At 42.7% G+C, this 24522-nt stretch overlaps 1 protein-coding gene across 1 annotated transcript in view; it reads left to right on the forward strand.

Moving 5' to 3' along the window:
- ASF1A (anti-silencing function 1A histone chaperone) overlaps positions 1-21597 on the forward strand; it is a 202254-nt gene extending 180657 nt beyond the window's left edge. Inside the window, exons 3-4 of the mRNA XM_044080232.1 lie at positions 19443-19619; positions 19953-21597. Coding sequence (XP_043936167.1) covers positions 19443-19619; positions 19953-20171 — 396 coding nt within the window. The 3' untranslated portion in view covers positions 20172-21597. The remainder of the gene's footprint in view (positions 1-19442; positions 19620-19952) is intronic.
- The last annotated feature ends 2925 nt before the right edge of the window (positions 21598-24522 follow it).

Below are 24522 nucleotides of genomic sequence, written 5' to 3' on the forward strand. Positions count from 1 at the left end.
GAGTTTGAACAGTGTGTTTAAGTGAGGGGTTAGTTCATTTTGGAGCTCTTGTAAGACGCAGCCTGGGACACCGTCCGGTCCCATTGTGGCTGTGTTTTTGGCTTTGGATAGGGCTGTTTTAACCTGTGTGTCGGTGATTGCCAGGGCCTTGCATTCTTCTGGTATGGTAATGGGCCCTTTACGGGGTGAGAGGGGTGTGAAGCTTGCACTGAACCGGTCTGCCAAAATGTTGGCAATATCAGTCTGTTCAGTGTATTTTGTACCATTCTGCACCAACTCAGAGCAGATCTGAGAGTTTCCACTTAGGTTTTTGACATAGCTAAAGAACGCTTTGTGGTCATCTTTGGAGTCCTTGGCAATTTTTCTTTCAAAGCTAGCCGTGGATGATCTAATGAGGGATCATAGTTTCTTGCTGATGCAGATCAGGGATGTCTTTCCTTCTAGGAATTTTGCTCTTATCTGTACTAGTTTCCTCCTATTGTAGAGACTGTTTATGGCAGGGGTCCACCAGACTGGTTTCCTTTTCTTGGAGGAGTGAGTCTTGGTTTTGCTTGGGATAGCACAATCCATTCATTCCTGCAGATGATCATAAAGTGCCTTTGTATAGGTTTCAGCAGCTTGGACAGCATTGTCCATTGGCGTGGGGGCTGTGAACCTTTTCACCTCTGTCTTAAGCAACGTGAAGTTTGCTTTTGAAAAGTTTTTTTCACTGTGGTTTCATGATTGGGGTTGGGGTAGAATGTGAATATCCAGAGTGATTAGTTTAGTTTATAGTTTGATCTAAACAGCGAGGGGTTGACATCAGGTGTGGAACACCGGTCACCCATGTTGGTGATTAACAGGTCCAATATGTTCCCTCTGGTGGGGGTGTTTGACCAGTTGATCTGGGCCATTCGAGTTTATAAATTCTAGGAAACGTTGGGCAAGGGAGGTAGTACTTGAGTAGTTCCTCCCAGTTATTGTTTGGGTAGTTGAAATCACCCAGTATTAGGGCATTTGGTAGGACCTTCATATTTCCTATTGTCTCCAGACATGCGGAATGGGGGTCCTGGGTCATGGTGGGTGCTCTATAGCAAGCTACAATTTGGATTACAGCTTTGCCCGTTGTCAGTTGCACTTGGATGATCTCTGATGCATCGTGCTGTGCCACTAACCTGGAGGTGAGTATCCTTGATGAATATGGATATACCCCCGCCTTTTGTGTTTCGGTCCGGGTTCTGTGGCCAAAAGGTATGGTATGAGTTAGAGCCTGGTAGTGCTGGGGTGCTCTCTGGAGCCTTAAACCAGGTTTCTGTTACTGCACGGGTATCCATGTTTTCCATACTGAGGAGTGCCTGGAGTGCGTGCATTTTGAGGTTTAGACTTCTGGCGTTGAGTAGCATTACCCCCGGTTTTTGGTTACTTGTGCTATTTACAGTGGTGAGTTTGTCTTTTGAGCGTTGCCTAAAAAAGGCACTATGGGGGCGGCAAGAGCCTTTGCCACTATTCGAAAGCCTAAGTGTGACAGGTGCAAGCCATCTCTTGCGAAGCAACGTGGCTTGTCGAGCATGTCATCCCAGGCAGACAGATACTGGATCCCCTTTGAATGACACCAGAAACTTAGCCAATTGTTGAAGTTGATCATTTTTTCTTTATACTGTGGCATCATTCTTGGCGAGGGTAGGATGCTACTCAGGGTCAGGGTCATACCTGCCTGGGCTACATGATCCGAGAGCTCTTCCATGTCTGTTTTCATGTAGTCCAGGGAGGTACGTCTCAGATCGTTCACACCAACATGCATAATGACAAGAGTCATATTTGTACTTGTTCTGGAGTGACCTGAGTGCTTGTTTTATGTGGCACATGCTGGCGCCCGACAGGCAGCTAACTGTAACCTTCTGCTTGTCCAGCCTAGTTAGTGGGACTTCAGTGTGCCTGACTATAGTCGCCTATCACTTGTGTGTTGGGTATGTTATTTTGCCTTTGGGGGGGCTGTGATTGTGTGGCACACTGATTGTGAAGTATGTATTTCATGGCTGGTGATGGGTTGTGGAGGTTGCTTGGATGTCTGCTTTGGAGGTCTCTGTTGCTTTTGCAGATTTTTATTTAGAGCCTCTGAGGAGTATGTTTTCGTGTATTTGTGTGTTGTTTGCCTGTGTTGATTTGTTAGGTCTATGTGAGACTGGTGGTGTGTTTGCAAGTATTACCCTTCTCCTCTTGACAGTTAGTTACAATCTTTGGTTGAGAGAGCTTTGCCTCCAGTCTGGCTGTATAATTGCATCTCTCGCATATATTAGTGTTTGGTGGTAGGAGGAAAGGGTTGTCTGTGTACATGAGGCAGTTGTAACATTGCCTCAAAATGCCCAGATTCACCAGTTGGACTGGAAAGTACACTGGAAACTGCCCTTTGGACATACCTGAATAGGTAGAGTGAGCTGTTTTTCTGATTGACTGGTGTGGACGAATAGAGAGCCTTGTCCTTCTGGACATAAGGGGGGCTAGTGCTAGGGGTATTTAGTGCTTGTTATGAGTTTTAAGCAAGTGCTGGGCTGTAAAATTAATGGTTTGAGTGCTAAAGTTGGTTTGTTTAGTTTCAAGGGTAAAACTGAAGAGTAGACTTCATGGAGTCTGGAATAGTTGAACCTTACCTACCCAGCACGCAAAACTGCGCAAATGCGTTTCTAATATCAGAAAGATTAAAGAGAGAAATTAGTCCAAAATGGCCAATGAAACTACAGTTTCCTGGGCAGAAGCCACTTCTCCAAGGGCAGGTAGCCTGTTCAGAGCTCCCCACTCTCACTGGTGAACAAAGAAGCTTCCTTTTTGCCCAAGTAAGGTATGGCCAAACACAGAAGCTTAAACACAGTCCCAGGTATCAGTAGGTATCTGAAGCTGGACTTTTCTAGCTTAGTAAGGTGGGAAAATAGCAAGATTATCTTTTTTTTTTCCTCCAAGAAAACAGTAGAAGCAAATGCAAAAACACTTTAAAATAGTGCAGTAATGGCTGTCGCACTTGAGTGGGAAGCCAGTAACAGTTAAAAATGCAATTTACAACAAAAAACACATTTTAAAGTGCAGGCACAAATAAATGCAATTTCAGTGTAAAATGAGCATTCTGAGAAGCAATAAACGCCAGAAATTGAGCGTTTAGGCGGAAATGGCAATAAGCAACAAGAAAAACCAAAATAAAATGGTACTTAAATACTCCAAAGTCTCTCCTTTTGTCTCTGGCGTTCTAGGTCTCTGCAGGACATCTGGGCAGGATCTGCTGAGCTTACACAAACTGTATAGATTGGTTGGTTCATTTTGTCATGTTAACCAATAACCTTTTGACTTTCGGTTAACCCTCTAATTCCTGGAAGCAAGCAGTTCCTTCCCTTAAATTGAAACTAGGCAAGACCATTCTAACACTGCTTCTTATCACTCAGTATCAATCCCGAGCCGTGTAAGCTTTTTATGGCAATTTTGTTGTGCAGATTAACTAGCAGTATTCTTGCACTGATTTACAATGCTCATTTTGAGCTTTATTACAAATGGAAATAAATTTGATAACTTCTTAGACAGCTGTTTTGATAGAGGATGTAACAAATATGCACTCTGTAAACTGCTTTTAGCATGTCTAGACAGAGTGAACTGCAACTTGCTCTGTTTTACCTTGGGTTGCATGAGTTTAATCTAAGTAAAATCCTTTACAAAGGAGGAAGGCTAAAGATTAAGCAAGGTGCCAGGTTTACATGTGCAAGGTATATTTTTCATCGTTTAGGGGACTTATCCGTATCAGGGCTGTCCTCATCCCCACGATTTGTGATGTACTTAGAATCTGTTGTCCACTAGATAACATTCATCAGCGGTTGCTGGATATATATTTACAGGGAATGTAGACTTCCATTATATGTTGATTTACTACTTCATTTGACAGATCTGGATAGTGACCATCAGTTGATACTTGCACTTCTATGGGAATTGGTGGGGCATAAACTAGCATATTCAAGACTGAGCTGATTGATAAATTTCACCCCCCATGCCAGCTTTGCATTTTCTTCTGGGATTTGGGGGGGGGGTTCAAATCTGTTTACTTGGGGATCCACTTCAATAATTCCTTGAAAAGGTCTAATGAATTAACAAAATTATATCTCACAGAAAGCTGAGGTATACCAAGCTAGGCTTACCAAGACGTGTGGATTAACAACCAAGATGCTGAATAAGATATCTGTAGACTTTATATGGGCTAATGTAGAACACATGATTAGGGTAGACATTCTCTAACTTCCTGTGGATTCTAAGGATCTGGGAATTCTGAACTGGCAGCAGTATGTTAGAGCAACCATTTGAATAGTGAAATGTTTCCCCCCTTGGGGGGACATTGACTAGGGGATTGAACAGTTTTTTTTTAAAGCAGCTGTCTGTTAGAACCATTTTCAGGTAAAGGCATTAACTGAATTTAATTTATGTTGCTCTTTCCATGATGCATTTGGCCTCTGAAACCATAAAGGCTACTGCATGGATGAGAGGAAGAGATTCCTTATTGTAATGGTCGGGTTTTGAAGGTGTTCCCATTGGGGATGAAACATTAATTTGGAGAGGTAGGCAACTTTCAATCTTAGGAAAATCGTATAGTTACATCCTGCTGTTTGAGATCTAATGCCTTGGAGTTGGGGGATTTGAATGGTCACAAATTTAATTTGATTTATTGGTTCCAATAAAACACTGGTTATTTGTTATGGTCATCGAAGTTTGTTTGTGGCATTTTAAGCTGAGTGTTACAAAATTTGTTCTAAACCTACCCTAACCTTTATGGGTCCTACCCTACACTGCAGTCTACCAGCTTCACAAAGTTAAGGGCATCTTCCATGTGCTCCAACTGTGAAGAGCTTGATTAGAGCTCTGTAATAGTATAGGTGAAGTGCGACAAGCTTCATAGACTTTTTTTTTGGCCACTGAAGAGTGCATCTTTAGCAGGTACAGGAAAACTGTTTGGCTAGCAATCTTCAAGACCTAGACAGATAAATCTCCTTTTGGGAAAAGCCTTCTACATTGTTTTTCTGTGAAATTATTGTGTTTAGCTAGGAAACAGCGTTTTGGACTGGCATTGCATTTCTATGGGAGTTAAGTAAATGCTCTGCGAACAAAGTTTTACTTTTTGACTGAAATTTTACTGTTGCTGTAAACTTGTGTGTTTGGGGCAGGGTACTGCCCATATGGGGGAATTGGCAGTTGGTTACTTACCTCAAAGTACAGTTGTGTACACTTACTATAAATGTAAATGTTTGAGTGTGTTCACTGTTGCAGTCCTCTCATATGAGTTATCCGGCTCTCAGCAGCCCTCAGTTGGCCATAATACCAAAGTCCTTGGTATATGATGTTGGCTGCCGCCACTTGTAAAACTGATGTCAGTACGTCAGGTATAAAGGGTGGCAGCCCACACCATTTCCTCAGTTTTTCTTGCCTTAACTGTCAGGGGCCCCCAAAAGAAGGCTAAGCCAGGAATGATAGCACCCAGGACACGTCATACAAAAATAAAACCTCCTACAGTCTGTGCCTTAGGAAAAAAGGGGGAATGGAAGGTGGGAAACCAGGACGGCAACAGTGAATACACTCCAACATCTACATTTATGGTAACTGTACACAACTGTTCTATGATGTCCTTCAAGGATGCATCTGCAGTCATAACATATGGGTTGTCCTGCCTCAGGCAGCCCTTCGGTCGGCCGGATTCCAAAGTTGGGGTCTGGCCTCTGCTAATGTCGCACTTTCCCCGACGTCAGAGCGTCTGGGGTATAAAAGCATCAGCCGACACCATCTTCCTCGGTCTTTCTTGCCGCGCGGTGCCCAAAGCAGAAGCAGTTCGCAAGTGCCGGTCGGCCAGCTCCTTTGATTCAGCTACCGAAGACTTCGAAAAAGCTAAGTACCCCGTTGGGGACTCTTTCTTGCCTCAGCCGATGTCAGATAAAGTAAATAATTGTTTAACTTGTGGGAAACAAATACCTCATAAGGATTTCCACTCTTACTGTCTCCCTTGCTTAGGCCCAGACCACGACGTCTCAGCCTGCTCTGCCTGTGCTTCCTTCAACCGACGAACGCTTAGGCGTCAGTCGGAGTTTGCAGAGGAATATTTTGGGGCTAACTTTGCATATATAATGCCGTCGGAGACTCAGACTTCACATGTGGTTAAAAAACGGAAGGACAAGGACCGACCCTCGCGGCCCGCGGTTTCGGCTGAAACCTTGGTCAGGCCTACCGCGAGTGTCTCTGTTTCGGCTGAAACAGAGTCCTCGGTGCTTCCTGTTGCCGAAACCTTACAACCGACTACCTCGGCCTCGGAGGCTCCGGCCGAGTCGGTAATTGAACTACCTACGGAAACCGGTGTCCAGGACATGTCCGACACAATTCCTTTAGACAAGTCCACCCCTGCACGTGGTGCAGCCAGACCCCCTGCAACCATGTCCATTAAGGCCTTCTCTAGGGCTAAAGCTGCCAAACTTGCCAAAGCTTTGCCTCCCAAGTCTACCTCTCGGAGGCCTACTACCAGCACTCAAATTCTCAGCCTAGCAGAGGAGCTTATCTCCTTAATTAGAGGTTCTCAACCTCACCCGGACAGGGGCTCTCTTCCACCTCAAGACAAAAAGGCCCAGGGTTGAGCCCTCTGACCCCCACTCTTCAGATGAGTCTACGGATGAATCTGTGTTGTCAGAGCACCAGCAAGAGGCTTATTCGGCCTACGAGGATTCTGATGCTGAAGAATCTATTCCTTCGGCCTCCCCTCCTGAAGAGTTTTCTTTTGGTGAGACACTGCATTCTATGAGGGAGCATTTCCAATGGCAGGGCCAGGAATTTTCTGATTCCAGAAAAAGATTAAGGACCTTTTTACATTTACCTCAGCATAGGCCTTTGGCTATACCTCCTGTTTTGAATGTTATTGATGATGTATACTCTGATGCTAGTACAGCCCCTGATTCTCTCCCTCCGGCTCCTGCCAAACCTGATAGGTACTATAGGGTTCCGGATTCTCATTTTCACCTGTACAAGGCCCACACTGCAGATCCAGAAACCATTTCACAGGGCCCTAAAGGGGTTGCAGCTGCCACTGCTAAAAATCCTTTACCTTCTGAAAGGGAATCTAGAGCTTTAGAGCGATGGGGAAAGAAAGTTTATACTTCTGCAACTCTTTCTATAAGGGCATTGAATTGTCAATTCCATATGATTCAGTACCAAGAGTATTTGTTAGATGAATTGTATAAGAAACTTTCCTCCTCTGAGCCCCTTGACCGTAAATCCCTTCAGGATCTGGTACATAACTCACAGCAGGTTAGCAGCCATTTTCTGCAATGTGGCTATGATGCACTGGAAGCTTCATGTAGGTCAGCAATGACTGGGGCAGTTATACGAAGGCATGCCTGGTTGAAGGAACAATCTCTACCGGACCATGTTAAAGCTAAGCTCCTGGATGCTCCAATGGAAAAACAAAAATTATTTGGTTCCACGGCCCAGGAGGTCTTGAAGTTTGAAGAAAAGGCAAAATCTGTGCAAACAGTCAAGGACTTTCTGCAGGTACAACCACCGAGATTCAGCAGAAATTGGCCTACTAAGAATTGGTCCTTTCCAGACTCAGACAGATCACAGAGAGGCAGGAACAGGCGTACCAGAGGTAGGGGGCAAGCTAGAGGCCACTACAGAGGCAGTCAGTGGCAGCCACCCAACCAGAGAGGTAGTGCAGGAACAACAACAACAACTGCTACACCAGGACAAACGCAATGACTTACCTTTGACTCCGCCAGCCAGGGCTCAATTAGAAGCGCCATTGGGCGGAATGCTTTCTTTATTTTCAGAAAATTGGCATTACATTACAAGGGACTCATGGACACTGCAAATAATAGACAAAAAGGATACAGGTTCCATTTCCACACATTGCCAAAAAGAAAAGGAATGCCAAACCTGCCACCAAATCAGAGGGCGGAGGCTTTGAAGCAAATCACCAAATTACTGCAAATGAAAGCCATAGAGAAGGTTCCTCTCTCAGAACAAGGCCAAGGATTTTATTCAAGGCTATTCCTTGTTCCAAGGAAAGAAAATCAATGGAGGCCTATTCTCGATCTGTCCGCACTGAACACTTACCTCATTGTGCCGAAATTCAAGATGCTGACCCTACAGCAGCTTCTTCCCATGCTGGGCAAAGAGTCTTGGCTGGTGACTCTAGATCTCAAGGAGGCATACCTGCATGTCCCCATTCGACAAAGTTGCAGAAGACACCCCAGATTTCTTGCAGGATCAGAGCATTATCAATTCTCAGCATTGCTCTTTGGCTTATCTACTGCGCCCAGAGTATTCACGAAATGCCTGGCATCAGTAATTGCACACTGCAGACTTCAGGGGATTCAAATCTACCCATATCTGGACGACTGCCCGATACAAGCGGACAGCAAGACAAAATTGTTAAAGAACTTGGACTATGCCATCCAGCTACTACAGGCCTTGGGATACACAGTCAACATCCAAAAATCAAGACTTGTGCCATCCCAAAGGATAACTTTTTTGGGTGCAGATCTGGATACAACCACCCAAATGGCCTTTCTCACAGAAGAAAAACAGAAACAACTTCCAGATTACTTCAAGAATCTGACGAGACAAACCCAGCTAACTGCAAGGAAAATCCTGCAGGCCCTGGGTTTCATGGCATCCTGCATAATACTAATTCCACAAGCTAGGCTACATATGAGAAGATTGCAATGGTACCTAAGGAGTGTATGGACCCAGCACAGTCACAGCTTAGAAACTCTGATTCCAATCATACCTTGCCTTCAAAAGGAATTCCTGTGGTGGGCTCTAGCCTGCCAGACCAACAGAGGGTTGCCTTTCTTCAAACCAAAAGCAAACCAAACCATCACCACGGACGCTTCAGACCGAGGTTGGGGGGCACACACACGGAGGACAAATGTATCCAAGGGCTATGGTCTCAAGGGCAGCTGCAAATGCACATAAACCAAAAGGAAATGCTGGCAGTGATGCATGCAAATCGAGGCTTTCAAACCTTTCCTTCGACAAGGCCACCTGCTAATAAGGACAGACAACACCACAGTTATGTGGTACATAAACAAGCAAGGAGGCACGCACTCCTACCCTCTATGCAGACTAGCTGTGAATCTATGGGATCTTTGTTTGAAACTCAATATACAACTACAGGCCCAGTTCGTGCCAGGGAAAGACAATACTCTGGCAGACAGCTTAAGCAGAACTACCATGGATGCACACGAATGGATGCTGCACCCAGACATCTTACTCATAACACAGACATGGGGAAGGCCCGAGATAGATCTGTTAGCCTCACCCCACAATCAACTGAAAATTTTTTGCACAAGGACATACCATCCACAAGCATGGAAGGTGGACTCTCTCTTTCAGCTGGAAAGCCCGAAAAGTCTATGCTTTCCCACCAATTCCATTAATGTCCAAGGTTTTACTGAAGATCAGGGCAGAACAGCCAAAAGTGATTCTGATAGCTCCAGACTGGCCAAGGCAGCATTGGTACCCACTGTTGAACTTTTCACAGACTAAACCGTGGCCTCTCCCATTATGGCCTCTTCTTCTGACGCAGAACAATTACAAGATCCTGCATCCCAACCTAAGGACCTTGCAGCTAACTGCCTGGAGAATACCATGACTCCTTCTCAGGACAGCTTATCCCAGAGGGTAAAGGACATTATTATGGATGCTCGCCGCCCTTCCACAAGGAAGGCATACTCAGCAAAATTGAGAAGATTTCTCATTTGCAACACAACAAAAGGCCTTGATGTGACAGTGATTAACATGTCACATATACTGGAATACTTAGCAGAATTGTTCCACAATGGCCTGTCTTATTCTTCCATTAAAATACATGCCTCAGCAATTTCAGCAGAATACAATGTACATCCTCCTGTCTTCTCGCATCCTCTCTTAAGACAATTTCTCAGAGGAATCAAAAACATCAATCCTCCAAGGAGACCACCTTTACCTACTTGGGACCTTAACTTTGTACTGGAAAAACTAACACTTCCTCCATTTGAACCAGCAGCATCGGCAGATCCACAGTTTCTGTCCTGGAAAACTGCATTCCTTCTGGCCATAACTTCAGCAAGAAGAGTATCAGAGTTACAAGCTTTAATGGCAGTCCAGCCATTTCTTATTTTTCATCAGGACAGAGCTTCATTAAGAACCAACCCAACTTTTATGCCAAAGGTGGTATCTAGAGTATCCTTGAACCAAGCAATTCATTTGCCTACATTCTTCCCAAATCCACAAAATAAAGGGGAGAAACTTCTACACACTCTGGATATCCACAGACAATTACGCTACTATTTGGACAGAACTAAAAGTTACAGAAAGACTGACCAACTGTTTGTAGCATATGCTGCTGGGACACAAGGAAAAGCAATTTCCAAACAGACAATCTCAAAATGGATAGGAAATTGCATTCGCTTTTGCTACTCCTTTCATGGAAAGACTGTTCCTGTGAATATTAGGCGTCATTCCACGAGAGCCACAGCCACCACTACAGCCTTCCTAAGAGGGGTGGCTACCAAGGACATTTTAGAGGCTGCTACATGGAGCTCCGTGCATACTTTTGCCAAGCATTACAATTTACCCTTATACTCCAGATCCAGAGCAGGTTTTGCTACAGCAGTCCTGCAGGGTCTCTTAACTACACCATAATTTTCTTAGTACCTCCTCCCACAGATTGGCTATGGTATTCTACCCATATGTTATGACTGCAGATGCATCCTTGAAGGACATAGTACAGTTTTGTACCTACCATAAATGTAGATGTCCGATAGGTATGCATCTGCAGTCAGGTTTACCCTCCCTCCTTCCCCTCTGTGGTACTCCTAGGGTGTTTACTCCTTCATTAGCTAGCTGGGGGAATCTGTTATGGTGTATTTGTTTGTGTGTATATATATATATATATATATATATATATATATATGTATTTATTTTTGCATTATGTTTGCAATTATTTGGTATTTTATCCAAATTTAGCCTTCATTGAGGGCACCCGGCATCTGGGGCAAGAAAAACTGAGGAAGATGGCGTCGGCTGATGCTTTTATACCCCAGACGCTCTGACGTCGGGGAAAGTGCGACATCAGCCGAGGCCAGACCCAGACTTTGGAATCCGGCCGACCGAAGGGCTGCCTGAGGCAGGACAACCCACATGTTATGACTGCAGATGCATACCTATCGGACATCTACATTTATGGTAGGTACAAAACTGTACTTTCTTCGTGTTTCAGTGTTGCAGTCCTCACATATGGGTTGATTCCCAAAGCCCAGTAAGAAGACGAAGGGGGAGGCAGGATCACAGATTAAGGGTTGGTAAGGAGGCCCTGCAAAACTGCAGAGGCGAAACCAGCCCTGGATGTAGAAGACAAGGATAGATTATAATGCTTTGTGAAAATATGGACGGAAGACCAAGTAGCTGCTTCTCTAATGTCCTTAGTAGGCATGCCTCTCAAAGGCTGCAGAGGCTGCTCTAGTAGAATGAGTCCTAATACCCTGAGGGGGGGAACCTTCCCATGCTGCAGGTAACAAAAGTGAATACAATGAATAATCCATTTGGAGATGGTTTGTTTTGAAATAGCTTTACCCTGAGCTCCAGGAGCAAAACTAACTAACTATTCAGGTTTTCAAAAGGAGTTGGTCCTGTCTAAGTAAAATCTCAGCTGTCTATGCACATCAAGAGAGTGCAGAATCATTTCCCCTTTATTTTGGGGATTGTTGAAAAATGTAGGCAGGTGAATAGACTGGTTAAGGGTTAAACTGGAAACTACCTTAGGCATAAAGGAGGAATTGGTTCTCAGAGAAACCCGATCCGAGTGAAAAATAATGAAAGGTTCTACTGCTATTAAGGCTTGCAGCTCGGATACCCTTCTAGCTGAAGTAATGGCTAAAAGGAAAGCAGGATAGAAACTTCAAATCTGCAGAGGCAGCTGGTTCCAAGGGAGACAGAGTAAGTTTTTCCAGGACAAAATTAAGATCCCAAGCAGGAGTAGGAGCTTTTCTGGGAGGTCTAAGATTACTAACTCCCCTCCGGAACTGTTTCATCAAGGGGTGAGAAAAAATTAGTTGCTCAAAAGAATAATGAGTCGAAATTGCAGAAGCATGAATTTTGATTGAAGAAAAGGAAAGTCCACCATTAAGCAATCCTGCTAGGTAGTCAAGAATTAGTGAAATATCGAAATTGCAGAAGCATGAATTTTGATTGAAGAAAAGGAAAGTCCACCATTAAGCAATCCTGCTAGGTAGTCAAGAATGAGTGAAAGAGAAGGATGAGAAGAGTCTTCTCCTTTAGGCAGCATCCAAGAGCAAAATCTATTTCATTTGTCTTGTTAGGATTTTCTTGTGCTAGGACTCCTGGCCTCATGAAGAACTTCAACCACCTGTTGGGAAAGATTTAGAGATTAGCAAGGCAGTCAAATGCAGTGTTTGAAGAGGAGGATGAAGGAACTTCCCCCTCCCTGAACCAACAGATCTGGTACCAGGGGAAGATGCCAAGACTGAGCCTGGGAAAGGCTGCAAAGGAGGGAATACCAATGCTGCCTAGGCCAATCTGGTGCTATCAGAATAGTCTGAGGGAATGCATAAACTGACGGGTGCGTCCATGGGAAGGACAACGCATCCACCCTCCAAGCTTTGTTGAGAAACTCCCTGGTGCAGAAGGTTGGAAGGAGATGATTGGTGTGAGAGGAGAAAAGATCCACTTGTGGAGTGCCCCAATGATGGGTGATGCGATGGAAAATGTCACTGTTCAGTTGCCACTCGTGAGGATCCAGAACATGTCTGATCAAATGATCCGTCAAGGAGTTTAGCATCCCTGGAAGATATTGGGCTATTACATTTAAGCCTATGGATGCTGCTATGGATCATAGCCTCATGCTTTGTCTGCACAAGGGGTAAAAGTGAGTTCCCCCCCCTTGCTTGTTGATGTACCACATGACTGTGGTATTGTCTGTCCTGATCCGCAGAGTCCCAGGGTAGAGTAAGTCCTTGAAAGCCAGCAAGGCCTGCCGCACTGCCATCAATTCTTTTAAGTTTATGTGCAGATGAATCTGTTGGGTACTCCAAACCCCCTGTATGCCCCTGCCCTCCAGATGAGCCCCCCCATGCAACATCTGAGGCTTCTGAGATGAGGGTCTGGCTGGCAGGCAGTGGGTGGAAAGGCAGACCCCTGTTCTGAGAACAGGCTGTCGCCCACCAGAGGAACTCCATTTGTAGATGAGGAATCAGAGGGAAGAATCAAGTCTAAGTCCTGTGTGTGTTGACACCAAAGATTCTTGAGGTACCATTGAAGTTTTCTCATATGCAGCCTTGCATATGGGATCATCAAAATACATGAAGTCATGAACCCCAGTGCTTTCAGGAATTGCTTTTCAGAGAGCTGGGTCATGCTTGCCAAGTTCAAGAAGTAAGCCGAAAGATCTTCTTGCTTCTGTTGAGGGAGGAATGTCATCTGGGTGGCTGTATTCAGACTTGCTCCCAGGAAAACAATCTCCCTTGAAGGAACCAACTTTGACGACTTTTCATTGAGAGTGTAACCCAAAGAGGTGAGAATGTTCTTCAGGAAATACAAATCCTTTTGTAGTTCTGGGGAATTTGCTTGAATGAGCCAGTCGTCCAGGTAAAGATAAATTTGAATGTTTCTCTGCCTGCAAAAAGCAATGACTGGGGCCAGGCACTTCATAAAAACTCTGGGAGCAGTAGATAAGCCTAAGGGCAATGCAGAGAATAGATCAGCCTAAGGGCAATGCAGAGAATTGAAAGTGTTGTTCCCCGGCCTTGAAGTGAAGGAACTGCCTGCAACTCTCCCTTATTGGGATGTGCAGATAAGCCTCTTTGATATCCAAAGTTACCAGCCATGAATCCTTGCCCAGCATTGGTAGTAATTGTTGAAGGGTGAGCATCTTGAATTTGGGAATTACCAGAAAAGTGTTTAGAATGGACAGATCCAGAATAGGGTGCCAGGTGCCCCCTTTCTTGGGTACCAGAAAAAGCCTTGAATAAAAGCCTAGGCCTGCCTGATTTACAGGAACTGGCTCTATAGCCCCCATAGTCAGTAGTGAAGAAATTTTAGTTCCTACCTCTGCCCTGTGAGTTCTGGGTATGTGTGGGTACCCTTGTAAAAGAAGGAAGGTGTGAAAGTTAAAACTTGTAACCTTGGTTTACTATATTGAGCACCCATTTCTCATCTGTGATGGTAGACCATACCTCTGCGAACCTGGCTAACCTTCACCCCCAAAGGATACCCAGGGTCCGCAGAGGTAGGCACAAGAAAGCCAGAGTCATTGAGAATATTTGCTTTGGGAAGTTGGCTTAGAACTCCCCGATTTTAACAGAAGAATGCCATTATTTAGCCCTCTGAGGGGCAGAAGCCTGCCCTCTGGAAGACCTGAAACCCCTAGGCCAAGTGTGACCCTGCTTGCCAGGATCAGGGAAAGACCAATTTTTGGAAGGATATGAACCGAGGAGGTTGAACCTGAACCTGAAGGAAATCTTTTACAGCTTGCATAGATTTTGCCTTATCCTCCAACTCCTTTAGTACCTCCTCAGCCTTATTACCAAAAAGATTGTCCTTGTGCAAAAGAACATCCAGCAATTTAGATTTAACTGGCTCAGAAAGAGGCTGCTCCCTGTGCCAAGCATGCCTTCTAATTACAGAACCAGTGGCTGCTGCTCCGCAGGAAGCTTCCAAAGTGTCTAAACCACAATGAAGTGAATGTTTATTAAAGTGGCAGAATTCAGTAAGTATTGTAAATCTTCTTTTTTCTCCGTCATGGAAGGAATATTTCCAAGTTTAGCCTTAATAGCCTCCAAAGTATGCTGCTGATACTTAAGCATGTGAAAAATACAATTCATGGATCTGATGGCAAGAGATGCAGAGGTATAGACTTTTTTATCCCACCAGTCCAAGGCCCTCAGAAGGCACAGGGTTTTTAGCAATAGTAGCCTTAACGCCCTTGGGGCCTTGAGAATTAATCTCTGGGTCAGCGGTAGGGTTTTTAAAAAGGAATTGATGAGAATCGGGAACCCTGTAATACCTATCCGGTTTTCTGGGGGCAGGAGGAACAGAATTTGGAGTTAGAGAATTTTCCATGAAAACATCATCCACAACTTCCAAAACTGGAAGTATAGCCAGGGGCTTATGCTGCGGCAAATCTAAAAATTCCCTTATTCTTTTCTTAGACTGGAAAATCCTGACATTCCCATTTAAAATGCTCCCTAAGTGTATTTAGAGTATCCCTAAAGGAAAAATCTTTTGGAGGGGAGGCAGAAGGGATAGAGTCCTCAGCATCAGAATCCTCAAAGCCAGAAAAAAGTTGAGAATTTCCTTCACCAGCAGACGTACTGGAAATTTCAGAATCCAAGACAGACTAACCATCATCAGGGGATAATTCCCTAGCCCTCTTTTTGAAGAGGGGGACTGAGAGCCCCTCCTCAGGGAAAGATCACCAGCCATTGTTACCAATTGGGACTGAGGTACAGGAGGGGAGGTAGACAACAGCTTGTCAGTAGGTTTGCGGCTGGAAGGTTTACTAGCAATCCGGAGGGACTCGGGAGGCCTAGCAACTGCAGAAGTCTGAACTAAGGTCTTCTGGTTCTGGTCTCGTGTCGAAAAGAGGTGTCAGAAGCCGGCACCTGCAAAGCGGCTCTGGACCCATCTGAGGTGGCTACAGGCGGAGGGTCTGAAGACTATAAAGCACCCTGCGGCATGGAGGACTCCATAAAGGTCTTGGCAGAGGCCTACGGCTTAAAATCTGAGGACTGCAGGGGCTGCGAAAGCACCTCACTGACTACTGCTGTGCTGATGTCCAATTTCACCGGTGCATCATCAGAAGATTTAACTCTAGGCCTGTCGCAGTCCTTGTCTTTGTTTCCTAGGTATATCCAAAGTCAGGAGACCAGAAGACGCCATACCGTCTAACTTAGGCCAGACTCTGCAATGCTTATTCTTTGCTGACTTCCAGTGATAGCCTGAGAGGCAACAGCTCAGCTCAGGGTGTCTCATCAGGCTTTATTCATGCAGTTAGAGTAAACCTTCATTGCAAACAAGTTAAGCAGGACCAGAACAGACTCCTCCCCACATAAATGGAATTTAATCTTGGGATCTTTCGAGAATTGACCTGACTGTAAGGAACACCCCAAGTAGGTCTGTTTGCCTCCCTTCAGAACAAGCAACTGTAGAAATTGTGCTCCATGACTCCTTCCCAGCAAGCCTTGAAGACCGATGCTTTCACATTCCCATGGAAGGAAATGTTCCTGTACGAGTTTCCACCCTTTCCACTGATAACCTAGGTTTCTCTAAAGATCCAGAAGGGCACTTCAAAAGCTGTGGTGGGGATTCACTTTTGGCTAAGGCAACAGTGATCATCTTTGGCCAAAGGCAATTACCACAAGATTCTCAAAGACTGGATTTTACGTATACAAAACAGGAGGAGTTTGATACACCTGTGTCTAGTAACTCAGCTAAACTCGCTGAAAGAATTTGATATCTTTTAGACGCTTATTTTTTTTTTCCTGAAGACGTACAGCAGGTATTAAAATAGATGAGAGAACCTGTTCTTAAGGTGTGAGTAAGTGATTGATTGGCATGAAGCAGAAAATCTTTTCCAAAGAACAAGGATCCTTTTCAAACTCTGCTGTCTCATTAAGAATCAGTTATTGGCCAATTCTGCTTGTCTGCCATTGGGATCCCGCATTTCTAACAATCTTCTTCCCTTTTTTCCCTAAGCTGTGATGATCTACCCATATAGCTTAGAGTACTGCAATAGTGATCCACAAACGTAGTGCATCTGTGCAAGTAAAACTTGGCATAATAATGGATGTTCTAATAGATAATGTTGCAGGAGCCTGCCTGCCCCTCCCTCCAGAGCCCCCTCCTCTTTTTTTTTTTTCTTGGTAATTTTTTGGTGTTGCCAAGGTGTGGATTTCTCCTTCGTGTTTTTTTTTTTTTTTTGTTAGCTTCCTAGCATTTTCTTAAGGATTACTGACTCCCTCCTCGGCAAAAAATGTTCTGAAGCTTTGTGTGTTCTACTTGTACTTTTATGGAGCTGTGCTTGAGCTTCTGAGAGTTGGAGTGTGCTTTAAAGCTGGTGGTTGCAGTTGGGGGTAGGTCCAATACAGCTTATGCAATTGCAAGAGGTGATCTATTACAATATCCGCTGATATTTTCACTTAACACAACTGTACTGTTTGTTTTATTATTTTTGTATGGTCATTTGTAAAGTTGTATTTGTGGTATTTTAATAGATCTTTAGTAACATCCAAAAGATCATATCTTTTAAGATGTAAAATGGGACACACTGGCTATTTCTTATGGTTATCTGTAAAGTTGTATTTACAGTATTGGTGTAGAACTTTCCCACTAATATCATTTTGCGTTTCAATGATTTTTTTTTTTTTTTTACTCTGGACTTAGTATACCATCAGAGTTTCTGTGGCAGTGATTTCATATTTTGTCTAGATTACTCTTCTGTATCATCAGTAAACTTTTTTGTATAGCTTTTTGAGAGGTGCCATCCACCATTTTGGCACATTAGTCTGCTTGAAATGCTTGCTCTTCCACCCTTTATACCAGAATCCCGTGTTGTTATGAAGGTTTTCTCATGGATGACCCTTTTCTTATTACCCATTACTTCAGCTAAATAATTTTTGGGTTAGTATTTTTTTTCTTGCAGCACTTTAGTTTAAGAAGGAAATGGTGACACTCTAACTCACCCTCTTCTTTGTCTAAAACTGATAAGTTTGATTTGAACCAGTTCATAAATTACCTTCCTTATTTTCCTACATACTCTAATAATAATAAATACATTTTTTGCTGTGTGGATGCCAAAGGGCAGCCATAGATTTTATATGGACATAACCAAACCATTGTGCAAAAATACCAGTTCTTCATTTCCTTTTGTTAAGTTTAGGCTGAACAAAAAAGTTTCTGTATGTACACTTTCCAAGTAGTTACTTAGGTTAAGCTGTTATACATTGAAAAGCTTGTGCTCCAAATGTGATTTCATTTCTGCACAAAATCAATTGGCTTGAATACATGTAAGCTCTAAACATATAACGGAAGGTAATGAGAATTATGCAAACAAATCCTATCTTTAAGCAATTTGAGAAGTCCCCCCCTGCACCCCAATATTTATACATTCCCACAGATCTTGATTAAACTCAAAGAAAGAGCGATCTTTGTTAAATCATGAAAACACTGATCAGCATTTCTTAGCCTCCCATCAATCTTAACAGTACAGGAAACCACATTTCAAGGCTAAATACATTGTTATAGCATGTAGACAGTAGTCCTACCAAAAGCACGTAATAGCCTAGAACATGCTCAAAGGAAGAGAAACAAGCAATTTGTAGATCAAACAGTTCTAGGTAACACCAGTTAGCTGTGTTGACTACGGTCATAAAAAAAGGATGGCAAGTCTCCTTTTCCCAAAGACCATTTCACTAAAGCAGTGGCTGCTTCCATGGTCTTAATCTGTAATGCCATAACATTTTAATTCTATGCAGCTGCAGCATCATTTTGCTAAATGCCTCACTCTCATTGTCCTATTTGGATACAGGACATCATTATTGTTTTGGGGAAACTTGGATAGCCTTAGACACCCCCTCCACCACCCCCCAGTTGTTAACCGAGTAACAGTCTTAAGAATCTAGGAATCTAAAGACTTCCTGTAAAGCACTACAAGCTGGACATTTTTAATCCAAGTCTTCTCCTGGGGATACTGTTACTTGGCACATGTTCCCACAATGGGGGGCCACCCAGGATATTTGGGTAGGGACCTTATCCTAATGAATACTAAACATTGCCTCCCTCTTATCCGGTACAACAGCTGCGTACTTATAGCAATCTATAGGAAAGTCCATCTTCTGTAATATACCCTCCCCACCCCTTCACCATTGATGTTTCTCCGGTGTTGCTTATTCTGTTGTAAGGTTTTTTTTTGTTTTTTGTTTTTTTTTCCTGCTTGTCTACACTCATTGTTACTTTTTGAAAAAACTAGAGAGAGGAGGATAATGGGAAGGTGCCTGGTAGCTTGATAAATATACTTTTTGAGCTGTCCAAATACCTGCAGGTAATTCCTAATGATTACAAAAGGACTGGACTGATGGTGTGTATACATGTTCTAGCAGTTGCATACCTTTTTTCACATATGAACTGCATTTTAAAGGTGGTAAAAAGGAAAACTACATTTTATTGGCCAAAGCTTCAAAATCCATTCAGATCTTTATATTTCCCAGTTCCTTTTAAGATGTTGATATCTGATATATTTTGGTATCCACAGTATTTAAATTGTATCTTATGACAGACAACGCTTTGTCAGCTCCGAGACGGAGACTGTTATGAACATGTCTTGTAAGTGCTGAAGTGCTATATTTTAAGGCATTTAGTAGTATATTAAAACATTTTATTTTTTGTATGCTTTTTATTTTATAAAGGCTGATGCACCGAATCCAGCACTTATTCCAGATGCAGACGCTGTTGGTGTAACGGTTGTGTTAATTACATGCACTTACCGAAGTCAAGAGTTCATTAGAGTGGGATATTATGTAAATAATGAATACACTGATCCAGAATTAAGAGAGAACCCTCCTGTAAAACCAGACTTCTCAAAAGTAAGTATGTCATTCTCTTACTTTGATAAAACATGATGTATTTTGTTTTCTTAGATTTTCATTTTGTTTATATAACTCTGTACTTGGTACCAAGAGTAGGCAAAGCAGCCAATTTTTGTAAGCTTTCATGTTTGCATTTGATAGAGGTCAATGTGTCATGGTAAAGAATGCAGTGTAATTTAGGTAACATGAAGCATCAAGTTTAGTGTAAAACTTATCAAAATCTCTGATGCTGCAATACCTGTAACTTGACACTTAATTTTGTTGCTTTACCTGAAGGAAAATATTGCTAATATGACTTAAATTACTCACCTGCATTGCTCTTTTTCATAGCTTCAGAGGAACATCTTGGCCTCTAACCCGCGAGTAACAAGGTTTCACATCAATTGGGATGACAACAGTGAGAAAATGGAAGATACAGAGAATACAAACCCTAATATGCAGCATGTTCTTTCTTCAAACACATTATTATCATCCTCCTCCTCCTCTAAGGGATTGTCTCTGTCAGGAAGTATAAATGTTCTGTCAGATGCTCACATGGATTGCATGTGATGACCCATATTTACGCAGAAAACTTAAGTGACTACATTTATGAAATGGTATTCACTTGAAATTTTACAGACTGTGTCAGTCCACTCCAAAAGGACAATTTTAAAATAAATGTAAGTGAAGATGAAAGATATAGATATTTTAAGTATTTCAACTCTACAAAGAACTGTTTTCTTTACAACTTTATACCAAGAATATCAGATTTCAGCTATAAGAGACTGTATTTAATTTTGTAGGTAGAACTGATAGAGCTACCTGAGCAGTTGGGCAGCTTATGTGACTGTCATTCATCTGAAACTAAGCAGTAACAAGAAGTATTCAAAAACAAATCTACAAACCCTCCAGCTACGCAGGTTGTTCTTGTTTGCATCGATATCTCTATACAAACATACTGTTTTATAGAAACGTTCTTGTGTTTGTTTGTTTTTTTAATTAGTAAACAGTCCAGCTGTACAAAAGAGTACATTTCATTATTGAGATGTTTTATACCACAATCAGGTTCATTTTGTTACAGGCAGTAACAGAGTAGAGAATTGATGTTTTTTGCACTCTTGTCAGTTCCTTTGGCAGGTTTATTGATCTCAAGTTTGGTAAGAAAGTACTAAACTCTAATATATTAAAAGAATGAGCAAAAATTAAGAAACTAATTCAAATAGCTACAATGTAGCTAATGCTTTGCTTGTAAAGCCACAGTATCTTGCTATGGAATTTCTGTGGCAGCTTATTTTGTTTGCTGTCCTTGGTCACTGCATTTTCCACCCCACATTGAGGTCGCAGGTGTACAACTGAAATCTCAGTTCATACTGTCCATTTCAGAGGCAAGAATTTGACTCTTGACTACTAGTTATGAGCCTTTTTGTCCTTGATGCTATGACACCAGAAACTGAGACAGTCTCAACAGGTATAGGGTTGGAAACACTGGGGTTGATTTTTACCTGTATGTGGTTGCACATTACGTTTAAGTGGTGCAAGTTTCTGCAAAGATGAGCTGATGCACGACTTGGGGGGGGGGGGGTCGACCTTTTCTTTGTTTCAGCTCTGTACTGTTCTTGCCTGTTTGACACTTGTTAGTGCTGTTTTAAATGCAGTTAAAGTAGACAGCTTTTGTATAGTTCCCTATTAATCCTCTGCTTCAGATTTCAGGAAATTCTGGGCATGTATTTAAAGGGTTTTTTGGCTCTGCAGATTGTATATGTAACTAATTTATTTGCATCTCATTGATTTGGTGGTTCTTTAGTTTTTGTGTAATGTGGACATCTAGTAGCGGATTGTGTACCTTATAGAGCGACATGAATATTTTTTGTTAATTTTTATTGAGAAAGTGTTGCATACAGTTAAGATCTGCTGCTAATTTACTCTTAAAAAAAAAAAAAAAAGAAAAAACTACAAGCAGTGAACTAAAAACTGATTAAAGCAACCCATTCTGTAATGCATGCGTCTCCATTTCAGTTTATATGAGGAATGAACCCAAGTACAAGAGGTTTTAAAATTGCAGCACAGTTGCGTATCGGGTGTCAGAGCTGCCTTTTTTTTTTTTTTAATAAAAAAGTTGTATTTTTTTTTTATTTTTGCTACTTTATTTTCAGTCTCACTAAACAGCAAGATTTTATTGTTCCATTAAATAGCTGAGAAGCATACACCTGTGGCAAGAATGCAGGAGAATAAGAGCCGCATTCCAGTACTGCATGTTAACTAAAGAGGACGCTGTGAACGACCTGAGAAGTATGTACCTGTAGAAAGAATGTGGGAGGATTAGAGCAGCAATCCTTTTATACATATTATCTAAAGGTGGCACTACACTAAATGTGCATATTAACTCTGGCTGTTCCACTAAATGGCGTCTTCACATTGTAGAAGGAAATGCACATGACGGAAAGGAAAACATCTAAAATTGAAGAGTACATGCAAAGGAAAGAGTTTATCACATTAGATTGGAAAGTTACATTGTCATTTGTGCATTTTTTTTCTATAACTGAGCAACTGAGATGACTGCTTAAATCTTTTCACCACCGTTTGGTTATGAGGCAGTGCATAACATAACTGTAAAAAAAATATATATATATTATAGTAGTGGATGGGATTATCTCTTTCAGATGATAGGACAATTGCATGAGGGAGTGTGCTGGTAAGCATCTTTTTAGGAGTGATTGTAAAAATAACAGGTTAAGGCATTTTTAGATACAAGATCTTAAGGTAAACCAAAATGTTGGCCCTAGAATAACAGGGGACCCCATCATCTGTGAAACACTAGTGATAATTTATGCAGTCAGTATACAACTGTCTGACTAATTTGGTATGTCAAATTTTTGGTGTACTGGGGATTTCTCTCTTCTCCGTGCTGCTGCATCTCTGAGTTGGTATATATAAATAGCAGGAGTATTTGGGTGTGACCCCCCCCCCTTGCAGAAATGTTTCTATTAGTTTTAAATGCCGTTTGCTTTTGGTAGGTTTTCCTCGGGTGTGATTGCAATTGTGCAAGGTAATGACAAGTGACTTGATAGCTTATCAGGGGACCAGAAGGAATGGTCACCTGTCTTCATCTGGACTCTGTACACAATATTAAATTGACAATTAGAATGCAAAAAAAGTGCATGAATATTCTTTTGGAATGTCTGTGAGTAATACCGTGCCGCCAGTCCAGAAACTGCAGTCCAAAGCTTCATTGTGGTATTCTGTAATGTTCAGTCTGCTCATCCTGAATTAAAGGCTGCAGCACTGCTAAAAGTATTTTGCAAGAAAGAGGAGTCTATTATTTTGTGTTATCTGAATAATAGAAGCATTGGAGCCAGAAGATTGTCTAATTGAAGGACCTTCTTCAGGTTGTGGCATGGCAATATCATGCGGTTGCCCTCTGGGCCAAAAAATAGAAATATATATTAGAGGAAATGAGTGTGCATTTTGGTGAATTAAAATGGATGAGATTAGCACATTAGATTTTAATGGAATAAAAACTTTTACGAAGGCCTCAAATATTACTGGAGAGAGTGTAGTAAAAGTTGGAGGAAAGGACTTTAGTAAAAGGATATTCATATTGATTGAGTAGGTGGCAAAAATCAAATTAAGTAATCAAGCGACTGCAAAAGTAGCCTCACTGAGTGAAACACGAAAAATATGGATCCGTACTGCAGTAATGCCTCTTCAAAAGTCAGGCTGATGTTCATCGTGTTACACTGCTGCAGTCATCACACTTGGGTTATCTGCCGTCAGGCGGTCCCGCAGTCGGCCTGAGTTCCAAAGTCTTGGTCCGGCGTCGGTTGCTGTCGCTTCTTCCCTGACGTCAGTGCGACAGGGGTATAAAAGAGGCAGCAGATGCCATTTTCTTCAGTCTTTCTTGCCGCGCAGTGCCCGAAGCAGAAGCAGTTCGCAAGTGCTGGTTGGCCGACTCCTGAGATTTTCAAATCTAATTTCAGACCGAAGTCTTCAATAAAGCTAAGTACCCCGTTGGGGAAACTTTTCTTGCCTCAGTCCGATGTCAGAAAAAGTGAATAATTGCATTTCTTGTGGGAAGCAAATACCTCATAAGGATTTTCATTCTTATTGTATCCCTTGCCTAGGCCCAGACAATGATGTCACAGGTTGTTGGTTTTGTGCTAGGTTTAACAAACTAACTATTAAACGTCAGTTTGAGTTCGCCCGACATTATTTTGGTAGAAAATTTAATTATACCATGCCGTCAGAGCAACCGACGACTGGGATGCATAAAAAGCGCAAAGATAAGGACAGGCAGCCGAGACCCAAACCAGACACTGAGGCCTCTGCTAGGCCAGTCGCCGGTTTTCAGTGAGGTGCCTACGCAGCCCCTGACGACCACTGATTTAGAACCCCAGCCTGCATCCGACACCTAAGCGGAGATTGCAGGGCCTCCAGAGCCTTTATCTTTAGGCCCTTCCGACTCCATGGCTGATGGGGATTCCGGTGCAGTTGAAAGGCCGTCGGTTGCTGAAGGTGTCTTTAGACCGACTACACTTACTATTAAATCCTTTGCAAAACTGAAAACTCCATTAAAAGTAAGGAAGCCTGTACAGCAGTCTCCAGTGCAAGGTCCCATGCCTAAGAAACAGATGCTTAAGATGGCCAAAGGCTTAATTACCCTAATCAGGGGTTCCCATCCCCCACCTGACAAAAGGCCTAGACAGGAGGAGGACTACACTTCCTCTGACCAGGTTTCCATTACCTCAGATTCTTCTGAGGAACAGGAGTACGCTCTTCCCCTTTATGAAGACTCTGATGCTGAAGAGTCTATTCCTTCAGCATCTCCCCCAGAAGGCTACTCTTTTGGGGAAACTTTACATACGATGAGGGAACATTTCCACTGGGAAGGCCAGGATTAATCTGATTCTAAGAAAAGGCTCCG

Source organism: Protopterus annectens, chromosome 8.part0 (assembly GCF_019279795.1).
Source record: "Protopterus annectens isolate FY-2018-M chromosome 8.part0, PAN1.0, whole genome shotgun sequence".
Classification (NCBI taxonomy): domain Eukaryota; kingdom Metazoa; phylum Chordata; order Ceratodontiformes; family Protopteridae; genus Protopterus; species Protopterus annectens.